This window comes from Anolis sagrei, chromosome X (genome assembly GCF_037176765.1).
Source record: "Anolis sagrei isolate rAnoSag1 chromosome X, rAnoSag1.mat, whole genome shotgun sequence".
In the NCBI taxonomy this organism is placed as follows: Eukaryota; Metazoa; Chordata; class Lepidosauria; order Squamata; family Dactyloidae; genus Anolis; species Anolis sagrei.
The window spans coordinates 98,263,901-98,284,859 of NC_090034.1; the positions used below are offsets into that span (position 1 = coordinate 98,263,901).

A 20,959-nucleotide genomic window follows, 5' to 3' on the forward strand; every position below is an offset into this window, starting at 1 on the left:
TGGTTACCAATCTGTTTTTGACCAGGGACCACTTGACCAGGAACCACACACCAACATTAGTTACAAATCAGTATGTGGTTACCAACCTGTTTTTGACCAGGGACCACTTGACCAGGAACCACACACCAACATTAGTTACAAATTGGTTTTTTGACTTCAGATTCAGCTTGGTTATTTGGGGTGCTGATCAGAAAAATGCACTGGATAGACCACGTCAGCTCTGGTTTCTGATACATAACATATGCCATCCAGTAGTCGCCATCTGCTTGCCCACAGAAAACCATATTTAATAAGCTTCAGCACTAGAAGAGGGCTTCGCGAGACCAGTTACTCTTGTTGCCACGATGTCGTGATGGTGAGACCACAGACCATATTTTAGTTCTTGCGGACCACTGGTGGTCCATGGAACACAGGTTGGGAACCACTGCTCTTAAGGTAGTGGTTCCCAACCTTTTTTGACCAGGGACTATTCTTATCAGGGAGCATTCTCCAACATTAGTACCAAAAGGGTTACAAATCGGTTTTTGGTCAACTTTAGATTTTGTTTAGGTACAGATTCAGAAAATTGCATTGGATAGACCACATCAGCTCTAGTTTCTGATACAGAACATATGTCATGGTCAGCAACAGGGAAGGAGTGGCAGGTGGTGCAAAAGGAGCAGAAATAAAATAAAAATATAATAAAAAGGAGGCTCGCAGGGCAGATTTTCATCCTCGTGGCCCACTGGTTGTCCACGGCCCACAGTTAAAGAACCACTGTCTTAAGGGTATACCTATACTAGAAGTCATGCAGTTTAACATTAAATGCCATGGCTCATTTTCCATTTTGCCAAGTCCGTGAGGAAGGGGTTTCCAAGATGTGTATGAGAAGGAACACAATTTCAGATCCATCCAATTGATACATGTAAGGTGCCCACTCTTCTCTGTCTTGGGAAGAATACTAGTGGATATTGTATTGTCAAAGGCTTTCATGGCCGGAATCACTGTGTTGTTGTAGGTTTTTTCAGGCTATATGGCCATGGTCTAGAGGCAGGAGAGAATGCCTCTAGACCCGTGATGGTGAACTTATGACACGCGTTTCAGCACTGACACGCATGGCTATTTTTGATGACACGTGGCCACATACGGCCGCATACAGAGAAGTACACCTTATAAGAGCCAATCTAATTCCATCCTTAAATTTGTAAAAGTCTGCAAGTTTGAGCATTGTTCACTCCATAACTCAGCATGCAATATACATTTTTCTTATTTAAACTATAAATATTGCAAAATTATGGGGGGGGGGGGGGTTCTCAAAGTTGACACCCCACCCAAGTTATGTTGGTGTGGCAAATTTTGACACATCAAGCTCAAAAGGTTGCCCATCACTGCTCTAGACCATGGCCATATAGCCCGAAAAAACCTACAACAACCCAATACTGGATATTCTTCCAGCCCAGCTTAACCCTCCAAAAAGAGATGGGAAGAAGCCACGTAATGAATGCAGCTTTTCATTTAATAGAAGACAGTTTCTCAACAAAAATAAAACTCCACACACAACAGAAAGAAATGACAAACGTTAGCTCAAAAAAAAAAAAAGGAAAAAGAAAAAAAAGAACACAAAATCAAACTGGCGCCATCTTTTCTTTTCTGTAAATGTAGTGTTCACGCAGCAGAAACTCTTTGTATCAGTATGTGTGTATATATCTCAATTGGTTGTGTTATGTGTGTTTTTGTGTGTTGAAAGAGAGAATCATGGATAAGCAAGATGAAGGGCACACAGTTGTGTTCCTGCCTCTCCAGCCTGAAATCTCCATGCAGCGAAAAGTGCCCTCTCCAGCTCCCTGATAAAAGATTTTATTGCACTTAAGAAAAAAAAATTAATAAAGTAAAAAGCTCTGAAATTCTACATCTACCCAACAGCCGACTCCCCCTACTTTTTTTTTTTGGGGGGGGGGGGGGTGAGGAGAGGCCTTTCCCTCTGTCCATGGAGGGAAAAAAGAGACTCCTCGTTCTTTATTCAATGACGGGATTAGTACCATAAATCTCCCGCTGAGATTTTGCTTTATATAGAGAGGGGCAATGTAGTCAGTCGCAGACTACAAGTTGGAGTATTGTGATGGGAGAAGAAACAAAGGGAGGAGACTGCAAAGGGATTTCAAGAGCTCAAAGAGCACCTGTGTTTCCTGTCATTTGTTTAGAATCAAAGGGACGGTCCTTTCTTCGAAACCCCTTCAGCTAACACAGGCCTCACTCTTCTGCCCTAAGTCCCTCCCTGATGAGAAGATTTCACTCCCACACATTTAGGGGGGGGGGATATTTTAGCCTCTGCTGCTACTACTCGAGAGGTCATTTGGACCTAGACTTTCCAAGCTTTCTGTAACAAACCTCTCTTATTGAGCCCAAATGTATCACAGAAGTGGAAGAGGGAAAGGAGAGACCCCGCAGGCAAGCTCCACCAACTATGCTCACAGTCCTTGGTATTTTGGCTTATCTCTTGAGGGCAAGAGCATGACACCCCAGGGAAGTGGGGCTGCTGCAAAAAGCCCTTCCCTGAGAAATTAAAAAAGGATCCACCCCACCCCTGTACGCCGCATACACTTTTTGGCAGAAGCTGCATCCTCCATCTTCCAAACACGGCTGATGGAGCCTATCTTGCAGTCACTAATCTTGGAGCCTCTCACCACAAGGAACAAAATGGGGGTAGGGAGAGTTCATGTTTTAAACTGGGGACACAATGCTCCTTTCCCTCCCATCCTAACCCCTGCCCCAGATTCCCAAAGGAAGGACAACCAATTTTGGTAGTGAAAGATTTCAGCCTGGTTCCAGGACAGTTGTAATCTGTGGCCAAGTGAAGGGAGAGCCGGCTGCCTGTCGCTGAAGCTACATTCTCACTCACTGTTGCTACAGACATGGTGCAACATGGTGTTTGGATCAGAAACAGTGGGGAGACTCCCAGACCAGCAGCATCCTCAAGTTTTTCATGTCGGTTTTATGGCAAAGGGGAGGGATGAAGACCCAAACAACCTTGGCCTCTCCTGCTAGGACAGCTTTACCGTCAGTTTTACTGTATTTGCAAATGCCCCATATGCACTTTCTCCCCCATTGTCCAAAAGTTAGTCACGGTATGGCTTTGCAGGGGGTGGGAGAGAGCTTTTCCTTGGAAGTGCAAGGAGCTTGCCTTGTTTTTCCCCCCACTAAAAATCAAGAGAAGCCAAAGCGGCTTAAACGACAGCAGCTTGCCCACTCATAGGCAAAAGTCACCCGTCAATGCAGAAGAAGGCTTCCCTACCCATACCTCGCTCCTGCTGCTGCCCTCTCTCTCCATGTCCCATCACCGGTCCCCCACTATGCCCACAGTTTCCCTCCCATTAATGTTATTCCTTTTTTTGCAAAGTAAAAACAGTTTTTTTCCCCATGGAAAGAGGCAAGTGGCTCTCCAAAAACGTGGACGAAGGCCCCGTCAGTCTGAAGGGATTGCCGTTCAAAGGTAAAACTGTTCCCATTCCATTATAAATAGACACCAAATCAAAGACGAACAAACAAGGAGGTGCCACTAAGAAGAAGGGAAACTTGGGGGAGGGAATGAAAATGAAAATAAATAGTAGTCTGTGCTGTGGGCCGGCAGCCTCAGTAGTCTTTGCCTGGTTGAGAGACCTCTCTCCACGAGGTGGGCTGCGAACGCAATAATGCTTTATTGTCTTGATCCAGGAAAGTTGCCCTTCTCTCTTAGTGTTTGTGGGAAACGGTTGCACATCTAATGCAGAGACAGCTGAAACACAGGCCCGGTCCACATCTTGGGTTTCCTCTCCTTTTAAACTGGAAAGAGGATTCCAGCCTGTCAAACCAAAGTCTGGAAGTCTCCTCGTGGCTACCTTTGGAAGAGTCATCCCAGCAATAAAAAAACATGCCACAAGTGCTCCAGTTTGCGTTTTGGAGCGAGAAACCCAAAGCAGGTGAAGTGTCAAGAGTCTGTAGAACGATTCTTCTCAATCCTTTCGAATCCTGATCAGCTGGGCTGTACAGCCTCTCTTCTCAGTGGGAAGACATCAAGAATGTGAAGGTGAGGGAGGGAATGAAGTCTGGAAAGTGGGTTGCATTGCCTCTGTGTTGCAGAGTCAGTTTTTTTTTATCCTCAGAGTCACATGGTGCAGGGAGGGAATAAAGCTAGACAGTCACTTCCCAAACCGAACCTATTTGACACAGAAGGGCCCAGAACTGGAAGAAAAGGAGAAAAGGGGAAAAAAGAGTTATTATTATTATTATTATTATTATTGTTGTTGTTTACAGTATTTATATTCCGCCCTTCTCACCCCACAGGGGACTCAGGGCGGATCACAATGTACACATATATGGCAAACATTCAATGCCAAAGACACACAACAGATATAGACAGACAGACAGAAGCTATTTAACTTTTTCTGGTCACCAGGGGAGCTGTCACTTTCATCATCCATCTGCGACACTGATGAAGTACTTCAGCATTCCCCGCATGCTTTTGCTGGAGTGCTTTGCTGGAGTCTTTTATATGGGCTTGTAAATTTTGTTAAATTAGCCTCCCCACACATAGGTGGTACCTAATTTTCCTGCTTGACAGATGCAACTGTCTTTTGGGTTGCAAAGGTCAACAACAAGCTACACAATTGGTCGGAAGCTCACTCCGACCTGGGCTGGCTTCGAACTCATGACCTTGTGGTCAGAAGTTATCTTAATGCAACTGACACTCAGACAGCTGCGCCACAGTCCCGGTGCAGAGGATCACAGCCACCAATTTGGCAAGTCATCTGCTTTGCAGCAATATATGTTTGCACAATACCTATATACAGTGGAGTCTCGCTTATCCAACATAAACAGTCCAACAGAACAATGGATAAGTGAGAAGGTTAGATAATAAAGAGGCATTAAGGAAAGGCCTATTAAATGTCAAATTACACTATGATTTTACAAATTAAGCATCAAAACATCATCTTTTACAACAAATCGACAGAAAAAGCAGTTCAATACATGGTAACATTTTGTAGTAATTAATGTATTTACGAATTTAGCACCAAAACATCGCAATATATTGAAACAGCTGTGGCTCCGGATGGGAGGTAGACTGCATTGGATAATACAGAACATTGGATGAGCAAAGGTTGGATAAGCGAGATTCTACTGTATGTGTATGTTGCCCCTAGTATAGAGCTATTTGCATTTATAATCTACTCGCCTTGAAAATATATCCCAAACTACACATTTTTCATTTATTGTTTATTTACTACTTATATACAGTAGAGTCTTGGTTATCCGACATAAATGGGCCAGCAGAATGTCAGATAAACAAAAATGTCAGTTAATATGGAGTCTCCAGGTGTTACCCGCCCAATGCTAGGCACCTATAATACTAACAACAGGGTCTCAAAGGGTTAAGGCAAGGCAACACCTCAGGGCCAGAAGGAAGTGCCTGGATGAAAATCACAGAAGGAAGGGAAGAGGGTGTTTCTACTTCCTGTCCTGCCTCTTTTCCCCCTTTCTTCCCTCCTCCTCCTTGTCTAGCCTTTTTCACTTATTGGGAATGGAGAGAGAGTTGGGGAGTGCTCCTTTAATTGGAGAACGAGAAGGAGCTGGAGGAAAAGGGGAGCGTCGGATAAGAGCGTTGGATCAAACGGGATGTCGGATAAGCGAAGGTCAGATAAGCGAGACTCTACTGTACCACTTTTCCCACCCCGTGGGGGACTCAAAGCGGTTTACAACAAATAATGGCAAAATTCAATGCCCCACATCCATAAAAACCAAATCATAAATCTACACAAAACATATAACTATGCATAAATTCAATACGACAATTAACCCTCCCAACACACTCCCAAAAGTGGTAAGATCCGTTCCCTCCCTCCCCGCTTTTAGGAAAAAATTAAAATCGTGGTTTTGGGAGCAGGCCTTCGGGCAGTAGAAGTAAATGAATGCAGCATTTTGGAAAAACTATGACTAGAATGGCAACTTGACGGATGAGACTGTTTTATTGTTTTAATGATTGTTTTATTGCTTATGGATGTATTGTTTTTAATTTGATTTATGTTTACTTGTAGTGTATAATTGTAATTGTTTGTACTGACATTGAATTTTTGCCATTACTTGTGCATTAACCGCTTTGAGTCTCCCTAGGGGTGAGAAAAGCGGTATACAAATACTGTAAATAAATAAATAAACCCTAAGATAAAACAACATTTAGACATGAAAACATAAAAATTAAAAACCACTTAATATAAACATTAAAATCACATGATCCAAACTCGTATTCTTATTATCACCATCCCTTGCTTCTGACATGCCAAATGAAAATATCCCTCCTTGACTCAAGCATCAGCATTTCTCAGCTTTTTCACATGGGCACCAATATGTTTTGACAATGTTGAGACCTGGAGACTTGACTTTCAGTAAATAAGGCATGTGCACATTCCAAAAAGTCAGATTCTGGACTTTGAGCCTAAAGCCTATCTATGAGAAAGTAAATGCCCAGTGAACTCAACGAGGCTGCCTCACACTTTTAGAAAGCGTCTTTCAGATCAGGCTTTCTTCAATGAAGTTACTTCAACAATCAACTGCCTGTGCTGTAACGGGTTGAGTCAGCCCTGTTGTATCCCCCTTTGAGAAGACAGGATTCTCCCTTTGTAAATGCCTTACCTAAAGTGTCACATTGGTTCCTGTCCCATTTCTAGGCTCGCTTCCAAGAGTAATTCCTCCAGCTCCTTCTCGTTCTTGGAACAGTTCAGCTCTGAAAAAAAGGCAGAGGGAAGAGTCTGAGAGTCAGTCATGTCTTGAGAGTGTGAAAATCCTGATAGGCAATCTGGTGTCCAGAGGATGGTGATACCCAATTTTCTCTGACCATTGGCCATGCTGGCTGGGTCTTATGTGAGTTGTGGTCCAAAGGTTATTGGGAGAACTAGACTAATCTCCAGCACTGACACTAAATTGTCTTTTCTTCCAATACATAAATCTTGAGACATCTACATTGAACTTATGTGTTTAGTTTGATTCACATAGGAAACTCCACATATAATTCAGCCATTCCAATCAACCACCCCAGATTTGGCCGTCCCTGTGCCCAAAATGCATGTGATGGGATTGTGGGGCCACTCTCCCTTCCTTCTTTGCTTTCTCTCATACATTGTTGGCGTATAAAGGTAAAGGTAGTCCCCTGACATTAAGTCCAGTCATGTCTGACTCTGGGGTGTGGTGCTCATCTCCATTTCTAAGCCGAAGAGCCAGCGTTGTCCGTAGACACCTCCAAGGTCATGTGGCCGGCATGACTGCATGGAGCATGTATACCTCCAAGTTATTTCTGAGTTATGGTAATCCTAAGTTAAGGGTTTTCTTTCTTTCTTTCTTTCTTTCTTTCTTTCTTTCTGTTTTTGCAATATTTGTTCAGAAGGGGTTGGTCTTTGTCTTCCTCTGGGGCTGAAAAAGTGTGTTTCCACAGCTGAGTGGCAATATAATATCATATATTGTATATTCATATAATATTTATAATATTATAATTTAATATAATACTACTAATAATAATACATTATAATTATATATATATTACATGAAATATTACTAATAATATTACAATATAATGTTATAGTATAATATAGTAATATATACCATAATACTGATATTGTGCTAGGCTAATAATATAATATATTGTATGTATATATATCTTGTAAGCCACTCTGAGTCCCCTTCGGGGTGACAAGGGCAGCATATAAATGCTGTAAATAAGTAAATAAATAAATAAATAAATTCAAAACCAGAGTCCTAACCCACCACTTTTACTACTGCACTACGGTGTGTGTGTCTCTCTCTAAAGCACAAGCACGCATTCATATGCATTATAGATGTATAAATTACATCAGGGATTCTTAATCAGGGTTACCTGGAACTCTAGGGTTCCACAAAGGATTACAAGGGGTTTTTATGAGAGTTCATGACAGATGTGGATTTACTGAGCTATAGAAATAATTTGTATTTTCTTTAAAAAAAAAAAAACCTATTTCAAGAGTTCTTCCAGAACAGTGATGACCAAATTCTGTGTTTTGGATTCCTTCCAGCTGTTGTGGACAACTATCAGGGATTCTGTGAGCTAGAGCCCAAATCACCAGGATGACTAGTTTGGGAAATATTCCTCTAGAGCAGGTGTACACAACTTGGCAGTTGCAAAGGGCCTCTATACACACACACACATATAACACACACACACACACAAACACATACATTGACGGGCCACTCATCCCTTCCTCCATGTTTAATTGTGATTGCCTGGAACTCATCATGTGACCACAAGTTTGCCTTGTCCCTTCTCTGACTCCCCAAGGCTGGCAAAGTCTAGACATAAAGTCATCTCCATTTCTGAGCCAAAGAGTCAGCGTTGTGCATAGACACCTCCAAGGTCATATGGCCAGAATAACTGCATGAAGCATCATTACCTTCCCACAGAAGCATTACTTATTAATCTACTCACATTTGCATGTTTTCAAACTGCTAGGTTGGCAGAAGCTGGACCTAACAGCAGGAGCTCACCCCACTCCCCGAATTCTAACCACCAACCTTTCGGTCAGCAAGTTCAGCAACACAGTGGTTTAACCCCCTGTGCCACCAGGGGGACCATGTATATGTGTGTGTGTAAAACATATATTTATTTATTTATTTCTCAGCCCTCAGGAGTGTTTGAGTGTGTGTGTATATACTCCGCTCTGAGTCCCCTTCGGGGTGAGAAGGCCGGGAATATAAATGTTTTAAATATATATATACACACACACACACACACACACACACATATATATGAGAATGAATGATTACTTAAGCAACATGTATATGTGTGTATCTATCTTACACACATTATAGATAACCCCCTCTCTTCTAATACAAAGCTTTCATATCCTCTTACCATGTTCTATCGCACAACTGGCAATTTTCCCCTCACGCCCTAAGGACGTGTCTGGTAGTGCATGGAGAAACTCTGTCTTTAGTCCATTGGGCAACAGAGTGTGATGAGACGTCCTCTCACATGGCCCAGAGTCCATCTTTTCCAACCCTGAATCAGAGCTTGGGGTAGTAGGAGATGTTTCAGAGTTGGCCCTCAACTCAGACACAGGCCCACTGCTTTGCCCATCTGAGTTTTCAGTTTTTGTGGGCTGAGATTGGGCTGGGGGCTTATTCTGCTTTGGGGGAACTCCCTGGAGAGTGACAGAGTTCTCTGGCCGTGCGCTGGTCTCGTCCTTTTTCTCAGGCAGGCTCTCTACACGCGTCACAACGAAGATTTTATGGCCTCGCCCAGGACTAGAGACTGCTATTCGCCTCTCATTGCCAGGAGGAGTGGCTGGCGATGGAGGCACGTTTCCCACAACCCCCCTAGATTCACATTTGATTTCCCCAGGAACATTCAAGGGGGTAACTGTGTTTTCAGAGCTATGGGTCTCCTTAGTCTTTTCGGGCGAAGGTAGCTTGGGCGACTCATCAATATGATTTAGACTGCTGTGCTTCTGAGAACGAGAAAGATCCTTAATCTCTAGTCTGTCCTCCTCCTCTTCCTCGGTGTCTGAATCTGAATCAGATGACTTGTCGTTATTTACAGTGACTTTCTCCTCTGCTGCCCCATTCTCTTGGGATGTTAATGTTTCCCCAACATCCTCCCCTTCTTCTGGGGTGGATGCCAGGTTCCCATTCTGCCCCTCATCTTCCACCGGTCCCTCTTCCAAGGGCGCTGTCACCGTGATTTCGGGCATGGAGGCAGACTGCTGGAGTTTTTGCTCCTTCTCTTCCTTCTCTTTGGCTAGAACAAAGTTGCGCTTGCAGCCATTTTGGATCTCCGTCAGGAGGGCTTTCTGTGTCTCAATAAAGCTCTTCACCTGCAGAAGAGACCAAGGTAAAAGGATGAATCATACAAGGGAGCATAGCTGCAGAAAGAGAAAAAGAGTTGCCCAGTTCATTGAAAGGAAGTTTATTCTGTCCCCGAATCTGGGTTTGGTTGCTGGGTCGAAAATATAACACACTTACCCATACCTATACACACACAGCCATTAAAATATACCTCACTGGAGAAGAAAGTTGCTTCCTGGAAGCTTTTCCTTACAAAGAACTTGGCCTCATTTGCTCCCTGGAAAATGTACATCAGAAAGGCAGCACAGTGACCAGCGAGCTGCTTCGTTACAGCCAATACCGCATCAAGGAGCCAACCTTTTGTGAAGGAAACCTGAGACTACAGGTATCAAGTGATTTGGACAAAGCCTTCTGCACCTTGGATGGAATAGAATTACTGCCTTGCAATATAGGAAAGATTTTAAAAAGCACCTTTTCAAGTGAGCACAACCAAACAGCAATACTCCACTAAAGCTGAGTTATGCTATCACTAAGGCTGAATATACCAATCTAACCTACCTCTTGAACAAATACATTTTTGTTTAAGGAAAAATTGCAGTGGTAGGAAAGGAAAACAAGAAGACATTAAACAAATCTGAGAACACATTGATAGTTCCAATTATGCTTTCTGCAAAATGAACTTGGGAAAACTATTATTTATTAACTATATTTATATATTTCAAGGAACATGAAAGGCACTGTAGACTACTTCAACCAGAGAAATCAGCCATAGCAGAGCACCTGAGGAACCAACCTGGACACAGCATTTTATTTGACAACACAGAAATGCTGGACCACTCAAAACCACCATGTCAGACTACATAGAGAAGCCACTGAAATACACAAGCATGTGGACAATTTCAACAGAAAGGAGGAAACATGAAAATGAACAAAATCTGGCTACCAGTATTAAAAAAAAACTCTAAAATTGCAACAGCACAACAACAGAGAGGAAACAAACAAGGACATCTCATCACCTCTCAACAAAAGTTTGCCCCAGGCACTGTCAGGCCATTATATGCTAATCAAGGTGATCAGTTGAAACATTCACACCTAGCTCCAGCAGACAAGAGTCCTTTGTCCCACCCTGGTCATTCCACAGTTATATAAACCCTTTTTCCTAGTTCCAACAGACAGCACTACCTCTGAGGATGCTTGCCATAGATGCAGGCGAAACATCAAGAGAGAATGCCTCTAGACCATGGACATATAGCTCGAAAGACCTACAACAACCCACTATATTTATATACCGCCTTTCTCAGCCTGAAGGCGACTCAGGGCGGTTTACAAATGGCACAATTCGATGCCTACAGAACAAAGAACAATTAAAACATTTAGCATGGGAGATGCTATTAAAGGATGACCTCTCCCAGTAGTTTCATGTACATGTCGAAAAGCATGGGAGATAGAATGAAACCTTGCTGGACCCTACAGGTCAATGGCCAGGGGTCTGAGCAGGTGTCCCCCAGCTTCATCAACTGGTTGTGACCCTCAGGAAGTTGCAGAGCCGTTCTGGAGAGACACCCCATTCTGGAGAGAAGGATATTATGGTCAATGGTATCAAAAGTTGCTGAGATCACAGAATCATAGAATCAAAGAGTTGGAAGAGACCTCATGGGCCATCCAGTCCAACCCCCTGCCAAGAAGCAGGAATATTGCATTCAAATCACCCCTAACAAATGGCCATCCAGCCTCTGCTTAAAAGCTTCCAAAGAAGGAGCCTCCACCACACTCCGGGGCAGAGAGTTCCACTGCTGAACGGCTCTCACAGTCAGGAAGTTCTTCCTCATGTTCAGATGGAATCTCCTCTCTTGTAGTTTGAAGCCATTGTTCCGCATCCAGATATCCAAGAGAACCAACAAGGTCACACTTTCCCTGTCTAACGATCTGTGGATTAGCAATAGGAAAAGCTCTCCCTGCCATTCTGTCACTTCCAAGGTGTAAAAAGTGAATTAGGTGGTTTTGTAGGTAGGTCTGTTCATAATGTTTTGATTATATATAATATAATTTATTTTATTTATTTATTATTTATTTCGAGGTTTTATATACCGACCCTCTCACCTTCAAAGAGGGATTCGGACCGGTTCACAACATGTGTTAACATACAAAAAATATACAATAACAACACAATGCCACTTCATTACACGATTAAAATATCAGCACCATACACATTAAAATATTAACATCCTAGTTAAAAGAGCCAAATATTGCATATACATATAATAATTATGATATTATAATGTAATGCAATATAATAATAATATATTATAATTATATATTTATACTAGCTGTCCCCTGCCACGCATTGCTGTGGCCCACATGGGGGTTCTGTGTTGGCCCAATTCTATCGTTGGTGGGGTTAAGTATGCTCTGAGATTGTAGGTGAACTATAAATCCCAGCAACCACAACTCCCAAATGTCAAGATTCTATTTTCCCCAAACTCTATCAGAGTTCACATTTGGCAATATTGAGTATTCTTGTAGAGTTTGGTCCAGATCCATCATTGTTTGAGTCCACAGTGATCTCTCAATGTAGGTAAACTACAATTCCAAAACCAAAGGACACTGATCACAAAACCTTCCAGTATTTCCTGTTGGTCATGGGAGAACTGTGTGCCAAGTTTGGTTCAATTCCATCATTGGTGGGGTTCAGAATGCTCTATGATTGTAGGTGAACTATAAATCCCAGCAATTACAATTCCCAAATGGCAAAATCAATTTTTTTGAGTGAAGGTTGTTAGGTGTCTTGTGTCCAAATTTGGTGTCAATTCGTCCAGTGGTTTTTGCGTTCTGTTAATCCCACAAACGAACATTACATTTTTATTTATATAGATTACATGTAATATTACTAATAATATTACAATATAGTGGTATGGTGCAATATAGCAATGTTTAATGATGATATTGTACTATGCCAATAATATAATATATTGTATGTAATATATACCTTGTAAGCCGGGGTGAGAATTACGGTATATAAATGTTGTAAATAAATAAATAAATAAATTTCTGTTGCACGGCCAAAGCTTCTAAGTATCCTTCCTTTAGTCTGCAGTACAAGCACAAGATGGAAGATTCATTCCACACAAGCAGGCCAAAACAGGGACATACCGATTCCTTCTTGGGCTCCCTGTCGAGGTCCAACCGGAGCAAGGAGTGGTTGACCTTCAGGGCCAAAGACAAGGCCATGAGTCCCCCTGTCTTGATCTCATTCTCCCGCAGGTCCAGCCGAAGCAGGCGAGGGCTCTCCGCAATGAATTCTGCTACCGCCACGGCTCCTGGACAACAAAGGACACTCAATGAACCCTAAACCCACAAGACAGGGGGTTTGCTTGCAGGGGCATCCATGCCACTGGGGAATGGGGTGGCTTAGGGAAGAATGGCTTACCCTCACAGGTCAGCTTCGTTGAAGCCAGACCCAGCCTGAGCACCGAGCGGTTGCCGATGAGCCCATTCTTCAGGTTGCGGACACCTTCGTTGCCAATGGGGTTGTGCCCCAGGTTGAGGGTCTCAAGGCTCTGGGTATGAGGCTGAGAATACAAACAGGGAATGTGGGTTACTGTGTTCACAGTTCAAACATTGCTAAAGAGATTAAAAGTTTATATTTGCTGACAGAAGGAAAACGTTACATTGAAACCGATAAAAGAGAAGCTGGAAATCCACTTTTAAAACTAATTTATGTTTACTGTATATACTCAAGTATAAGCCTAGTTTTTCAGCCCCTTTTTTAGGCTGAAAAAGCCCCCCTCGGCTTATACTCGAGCAAGGTTATTTATTATTTTACTCTGTTATTAGTATTATTTTTATTATTTTTATTTTATTACTCTATATTACTTTTTTACATTTATTATTTTACTCTATTATTTTTATTACATTTATTATTTTATTCTCTATTATTACATTTATTATTTTACACTATTTATCATTGTTATTATTACATTTATTATTTTGCTTTCTTTATTATGATTGGAAGGATATGTAAGCATATTTACATTGAAGGAGGCTAGAATAATGGTTTTATCAGAGTTGGACAGTCTTAAATTACAGTTTTATGTAAATACTAGCGGTCCCCTGCCAAGCATTGCTGTGGCCTGGTGATCTCGAAAATAAAGTAATGAGAAAGTGTTGGTTTCTAATATATGTAATGTGGGTTGTGGGTAAACAGTATTTCTTGCTGTTTCTTTGCCAGTGTTGATGTGGAGATTGTCTGGTTTGCCTACTCTGGAACATGCAACATATCAGTGTACTTCTTTAGGGGTCCCTTTCAAATCTTTGATACTGCATCTGTCATATATGTATATATGTGTGTGTGTGGGAATGGCTGGATGGACTTTTGTCAGGAGGGCTTTAATTATGTTTTCTTGCCCTGGTGAAGGGAGTTGGACTGGATGGCCTTAAGGCAGCATTTCTCAACCTGGGAAGTCTAGACCCGGGGGGGGGGGGGAGTCACCAGGGCGGCGTCAGAAGGGTCACTAAAGACCACCAGAAAACACAGAATTTTCTGTTGGTTATGGGGGTTCTGTGTGGGATGTTTGGCCCAATTCCATTGTTGGCGAGGTTCGGAATGCTCTTTGATTGTAGGTGAACTATATATCCTAGTAACTACAACTTCCAAATGTCAAGGTCATTTCCCCAACACTCCATCTGTGTTTACATTTGGGCATATTGAGTATTCCTGTCAAGTTTGGTCCAGATCCATCATTGTTTGAGTCCACAGTGCTCTCTGAATGGAGGTGAACTACAATTCCAAAATTCAAGGTCAATGCCCACCAAATACTTCTAGTATTTTCTGTTGGTCATGGGAGTTCTGTGTGCCAAGTTTGGTTCAATTCCATTGTTGGTGGAGTTCAGAATGCTCTTTGATTATGGGTGAACTATAAATCCCAGCAACTACAACTCCCAAATGACAAAATCATAATTTTTGAGTGATGGTCACTCCTTGTGTTGTGAGACATTTTGTTGCCAAATTTGGTGTGATTTCGTTCATTGGTTGTTTTTAATGTACTCATTATGCTAAGAGCATTTAGATATATATACAGATTAAAAAACATTGAACCACCTGAGGCCTCAATTAATGTAATTTTATTGGTATCTCTTTTTATTTTAAATTGACCAGTAGAGGCTGCATTTCCCACTCTCGGTTTATACTCGAGTCAATACGTTTTCCCAGTTTTTGTGGTAAAATTATGTGCCTCTGCTTATATTCAGGTCGGCTTATACTTGAGTATATACGGTAATTACTTTAGTCAGGGGAAGGCAGTTTTCCACAGACAGGGTACCAGAACAGAGGGTGCTTTGATTCCAAAGGTCTCAAATTCAATCTCAGGCATTTCCAGTTAAAAGGGCCAAAGGTCCATGACGATCTCCTCTTGATACCCTGGGGATTCGATGATTTAAACATCCAAAAGGCCTGACTCAGTGTAAGCAGGTGGCTATGTTTTGTTAACAAAGGCTATCACAGCATCTGGTTTTCGGTCAGCGGATGACTCACCAGTGTCATTCCCATGTAGGCCATGCCAGTGTGAGTCAGCTGGTTGTTCCACAGCACCAGCGTGACAAGGCCTTTCCGCTGCTCTTTCAGCCCCTCGCAGATGTACGCCAATCCTGGGAACCAAACAACAAAACAGCTGAGCAGAGACAGAGGAGATACCAATGCAGATGTTCAAATACTTTACAGACACAGGCACTAAAATTTCAACAGACAGGTTTAATATAAAACTAGCCGTCCCTTGCCATGCATTGCTGTGGCTCAGTCTGTGTATATGTGTTTTGTGTGTGTATGTATGTGTGTATATGAGTATACTGTAAATACTAGAGTATAAGCCTAGTTTTTCAGCCCTTTTTTTAGGCTGAAAAAGTCCCCCTCGGCTTATACTCGAGTCAAAGTTATTTATTATTTTACCCTGTTATTATTATTACTATTATTACTATTATTTTCATTTCATTTATTATGTTATTCTATTTATTATTATTACATTTATCATTTTACTCTGTTATTATTATTATTACTATTATTATTATTATTATTTTCATTTCATTTATTCTTTTATTCTATTTATTATTATTACATTTATCATTTTACTCTATTATTACACATTTATTATTTTACTGTATAATTGTTGTTATTGCTACATTCATTATTTTACTCTTTTTATTATTGTTATTATTACGTTTATTATGTTACTCTTTATTATAAGTGGAAGGATACGTATGCACATTTACATTGAATAAGGTAAATAATCATTTAATCAGAGTTGGACAGTCTTATCTTAAATTACTATTTTTTGTAAATATTCAAAAATATATAATCTACTGATTCCTCAATTAATGTAATTTAATTGGTATCTATTTTTATTCTGCAATTTACCAATAGCTGCTACATTTCCCACCCTCGGCTTATACTGGAGTTAATCCGTTATCTGAGTTTTTTGTGGTAAAATTAGGTGCCTCGGCTAATATTCAGGTCGGCTTATACTCGAGTATATATGGTATATGTGATTTTGTGCATAAGTTGTAATTTTTTTTTTAATTTTTGGCTTTTTAAATCTCTTTTGCTGTGTTTTTCAGTGTTTTTATGAGTGACTGTCACTTATTGGCCTGATAGGTGTATTGGGTCCAAATTTGGTGTCCATTCGTCCAGTGGTTTTTGAGTTATGTTAATCTCACAAACAAACATTACATTTTTATTTATATAGATTTAACAAGTTCATCAATTAACTAACGAACAATCCCATTCTTTCAGATTACAAGAATGTCTTGTAATCTGGAATAAAATAAAATAGGCTAATAACTGAAACTTATGCATATTGACATGAGAATCAGCTGCCAGTTACCTACTGAATATGACTTCAATAGTTTCAAGAATAAACCACTGAGCAAATTGTTAGAGCTCAAAAAATACCTGAAGAATTTCTTAAAATTACATTCATTTTATTCCAGTTCCAAAATAGTTTTGTTTCAGAGTGACACCCCATTATATTTCACAAGGTAGCAACAACTAAATGTAACTCACAAAAAACAACCAAATCAACTTCCTTTGTATAAATGTGTTCAAGTCACAGGATTTGATCATCTCACCTGAGTCCAGAATGTGGTTGTTCCTCAGGTCCAGGATCTGAATGTAACAGTTGAATTTTAAGAGGTTGCCAAGCTGTGCTGAGTCCTGAAGGCTGTTCAGCTTATTGTCAGCCAGGTAAAGCTCCCGTAAGTTCATGTTCATTTTCAGGGCCGTCGCTTAAAAAGCAAGAAATTTGCAAAGATAATAATAGAATCGGAGTTGGAAGAGACCTCATAGGCTATCCACTACAAACCCCTTGCCATGTAGCTGGAAAATCACAATCAAAGCACCCCGACAGATGGCCATTCATCCAGTCTCTGTTTGAAAGCCTCCAAAAAAGGAGCCTCCACCACATTCCGGGGCAGAGAGTTCCACTGCTGAACAGCTCTCACAGTTAGGAAGTTCTTCCTAATGCTCAGATGGAATCTCCTTTCTTGTACTTTAAAGCCATTGTTCCGTGTCCTAGTCTCCGGGGAAGCAGAAACAAGCTGGCTCCCTCCTCCCTATGACTTCCTCTCACATATTTATACATGGCCCTCATCATGTCTCCTCTCAGCCTTCTCTTCTTCAAGCTAAACCTGCCCAGCTCTTTAAGCCACTCCTCATAGGGCTTGTTCTCCAGACCCTTAATAATTTTAGTCGCCCTCCTCTGGATACATTTCAGCATAGAGTCAACATCTCCCTTCAATTGCAGAATTGGACACTAGTGTGATTCCAGGTGTGGTCTACAAGACAGAATAGAGAAGTAGCATGACTTCCCTGATTCTAGACACTATATTCCTATAAGGAACCACAAAATCAATTTGAAATATGTGATTCACCTCTCTGGAGGCCAGTCATCTGCCTTTCCACTTTGTGAGTGACTCTGCCTAAACAGAAAAGTTTGGGAAAGTTCTTGGGTTTTGATTTTGTTTGTTTGTTTCACTTTGTTTTGAAACACAATTCCTGCCTACGCAGCTCATTTGACAGTGGAGGCAAGCAAGCAAGCAAGAAGAGATAGAGAAAATCTGCTCCCATATTTTGGCCTTACCTTAAATTGATTTAGCTCTATTGAGCATTGGCCTAGATTTCTCAACAAGCTAAACAATGAGAGCTGTCTTCTTCTTTTTTTTTCTCTCTTCCTGGGCACTATATTTATTGCACACAGAGGGAGGGAAGCCAATCCCACGGAAGAAGCATGGCCAGGAGGAAGAAAAAGAATATGCTCCATCCAAAATGTCCATTTTATATCCCTCGCCATCTCTTCATTCCCAGCAGAAACAAGCGATGGTAGGGATAATAATGGAAAGATGGCTGATGCTCCACAAAAATGACAGCCATGACTAGAGGAAACGGACTGGGGAAAAAAACTACACAGAGAAGCCATTGTCCAAGCATGTGGACAATTTCAACAGAAAAGAGGAAACCATGAAAATGAACAAAATCTGGCTACCAGTATTAAAAAACTCTAAAATTACAACAGCACAGCAAAAGAGAGGAAACAAACAAGGACATCTAATCACCTCTCAACAAAAGTTTGCTCCAGGCACTGCCAGGTCATTATATGCTAATCAAGGTAGTCAGTTGAAACATTCACACCTAGCTCCAGCAGACAAGAGTCCTTTGTCCCACCCTGGTCATTCCACAGATATACAAACCCCTTTTTCCTAGTTCCAACAGACCTCACTACCTCTGAGGATGCTTGTCATAGATGCAGGCGAAACGTCAGGAAAGAATGCCTTTAGAACATGGCCATATAGCCCGAAAAAATCTACAACAACCCTGAGAAAAAGCTGTTTGACCCTAAATCAAGATGGGCAAAATGCAGCTAATGGGTCACACACAGCCCCTAAGGCAGTGTTTCTCAACCTGGGGGTCAGGACCTCTGGGGAGGTCTGGAAGAGCGTGTCAGAGGGGTCACCAAAGACCATCAGGAAACAGTATTTTCTGTATTGTCGAAGGCTTTCATGGCCGGAATCACTACCTCTGAGGATGCTTGCCATAGATGCAGGCAAAACATCAGGAGAGAATGCCTCTAGAACATGACCATATAGCCCCAAAAAAAACCTACAACAACATAGTATTTTCTGTTGGTCATGGGGGTTCTGTGTGGGAAGTTTGGCCCAATTCTATTGTTGGTGGGGTTCAGGATGCTCTCTGATTGTAGGTGAACTATACATCCCAGGAACTACAACTTCCACATGTCAATTTCTATTTCCCCCAAACTCCACCAGTGTTTACATTTGGGCATATTGAGTATTGTGCCAAGTTTGGTCCGGGTCTATCATTGTTTGAGTCCACAGTGCTTTCTGATGCAGGTGAACTACAACTCCCAAACTCAAGGTCAGTGCCCACCCGACACTTCCAATATTTTCTGTAGGTCATGGGAGTTCTGTGTGCCAAGTTTGGTTCAATTCCATCATTGGTGGAGTTCAGAATGCTCTTTGATTGTAGGCTACTACAACTCCAAAATGACAAAACAAATCCCTCCAACTCCACCAGTATTCAAATTTGGGCATATCGGGTATTTGTGACAAATGTCGTCCAGTGATTGTAAATACATCCTGCATATCAGATACGGTAATTACATTACGATTCATAACAGTAACAAAATTACAGTTGTGAAGTAGCAATAAAAATAATGTTATGGTTGGGGGTCACCACAACATGAGGAACTGTATTAAGGGGTCGTGGCATTAGGAAGGTTGAGAACCACTGCCCTAAGGACATTTCTAATTCCCAAGGGTTGAATTATATTTTCCCAAAATGCCCCCCAAGAGAGCTGGGTGCTTTTTCCCTCATATTAAAAAAAAAAGGGGGGGGGAGGCTGGTTAGGCCATTTTCTTGGTTAAGTAAATCCCTTTCCTGGGTCTACAATGGCAAAAATAATAGGATCATCTAGAGACACGTTTTTCTAGTTTTTACTAATGGGGGTATAGCCCATGCAAGTGTCCTTTAACCTCCCACAGTTGCCCACATCTGCCCACATAGATACATTCAAGGCTTTGTGTGCCATACACTGGAGCAGAACTTTCTGGTGAAGAGAGTAAGAAGAAAGTGGAAGGAGAAGACTAAGAACACACTAGTAAAGTATTGAGACCTCTGTTCTGCTCAATTGTAGATACTCGGAACAAAAAAATATATCACAAGGTCAAATGGAGTGTGGTGTTTGTCCTTGAGCTCACAGGACGCAGCAGCCGTAACCAAAGGAGACTCGTTTTCAAACTTCATTCATTATTGCTACAGGTCTGCATTTTATAGTTTCCTGAGGCTGGCTCCAATTCATTATTAAAGCTCTCAGCCAGAATGCAGAAATTTAGCCACTGTAAGTTTACTACTGCCTCTTAGCACCTTGCACCAATCTTAAGAGGCACAAAAGACCTCTTTTAGAGCTAAAGCCCAATATTAATCATCATACTTGGTTTCATACTTGAAAGAACAAACATGCAGAGGTTGGTCAGGGCTCTTAGCTAGTAGTTCCCTCCAGTCAAAAAGAAACATAAGTATCCGCACCATCTATATACATAAAAATGTAATGTTCGTTTGTGGGATTAACACAACTCAAAAACCACTGAACAAACTGCCACCAAATTTGGACACAATACACCAACTACCCCAAGGAGTGACCATCGCTCAAAAAATTGATTTTGTCATTTGGGATTTACAGTTCACCTACAATCAAAGAGTATTCTGAACCCCACTAATGATGGAATTGAACCAACCTTGGCACATAGGACTCCCACAACCAACAGAAAATTCTGGAAGGGTTTGGTGGGCACTGACCTTGAGTTTGGGAGTTGTAGTTCACCTATATCCAGAGAGCACTGTGGACTCAAACAATGAGAGATCTGGACCAAATTGGCACAAATACTCCATATGCCCAAATGTGAACACAGATGGAGTTTGGGGAAAATAGACCTTGACATTTGGGAGTTGTAGTAACTGGGATTTATAGTTCACCTACAGAGCATTCTGAACCCCACCAACGATAGAATTGAACCAAACTTTCCACACAGAACCCCCATGACCAACAGAAAATTCTGTGTTTTCTGAAGGTTTCGGTGA

General features: G+C 41.4%; 1 protein-coding gene across 1 annotated transcript in view; it reads right to left on the reverse strand.

Annotated features, from left to right (window-relative positions):
• Nucleotides 1-1,474: 1,474 nt before the first annotated feature.
• LOC132780063 (protein phosphatase 1 regulatory subunit 37) overlaps nt 1,475-20,959 on the reverse strand; it is a 61,493-nt gene continuing 42,008 nt past the window's right edge. Inside the window, exons 7-13 of the mRNA XM_060783593.2 lie at nt 16,936-17,091; nt 15,350-15,462; nt 13,247-13,388; nt 12,970-13,136; nt 8,888-9,848; nt 6,643-6,733; nt 1,475-4,197 (exon numbers count right to left, since the gene is read on the reverse strand). Of these exons, the coding sequence (XP_060639576.2) occupies nt 6,651-6,733; nt 8,888-9,848; nt 12,970-13,136; nt 13,247-13,388; nt 15,350-15,462; nt 16,936-17,091 (1,622 nt within the window). The 3' untranslated portion in view covers nt 1,475-4,197; nt 6,643-6,650. The remainder of the gene's footprint in view (nt 4,198-6,642; nt 6,734-8,887; nt 9,849-12,969; nt 13,137-13,246; nt 13,389-15,349; nt 15,463-16,935; nt 17,092-20,959) is intronic.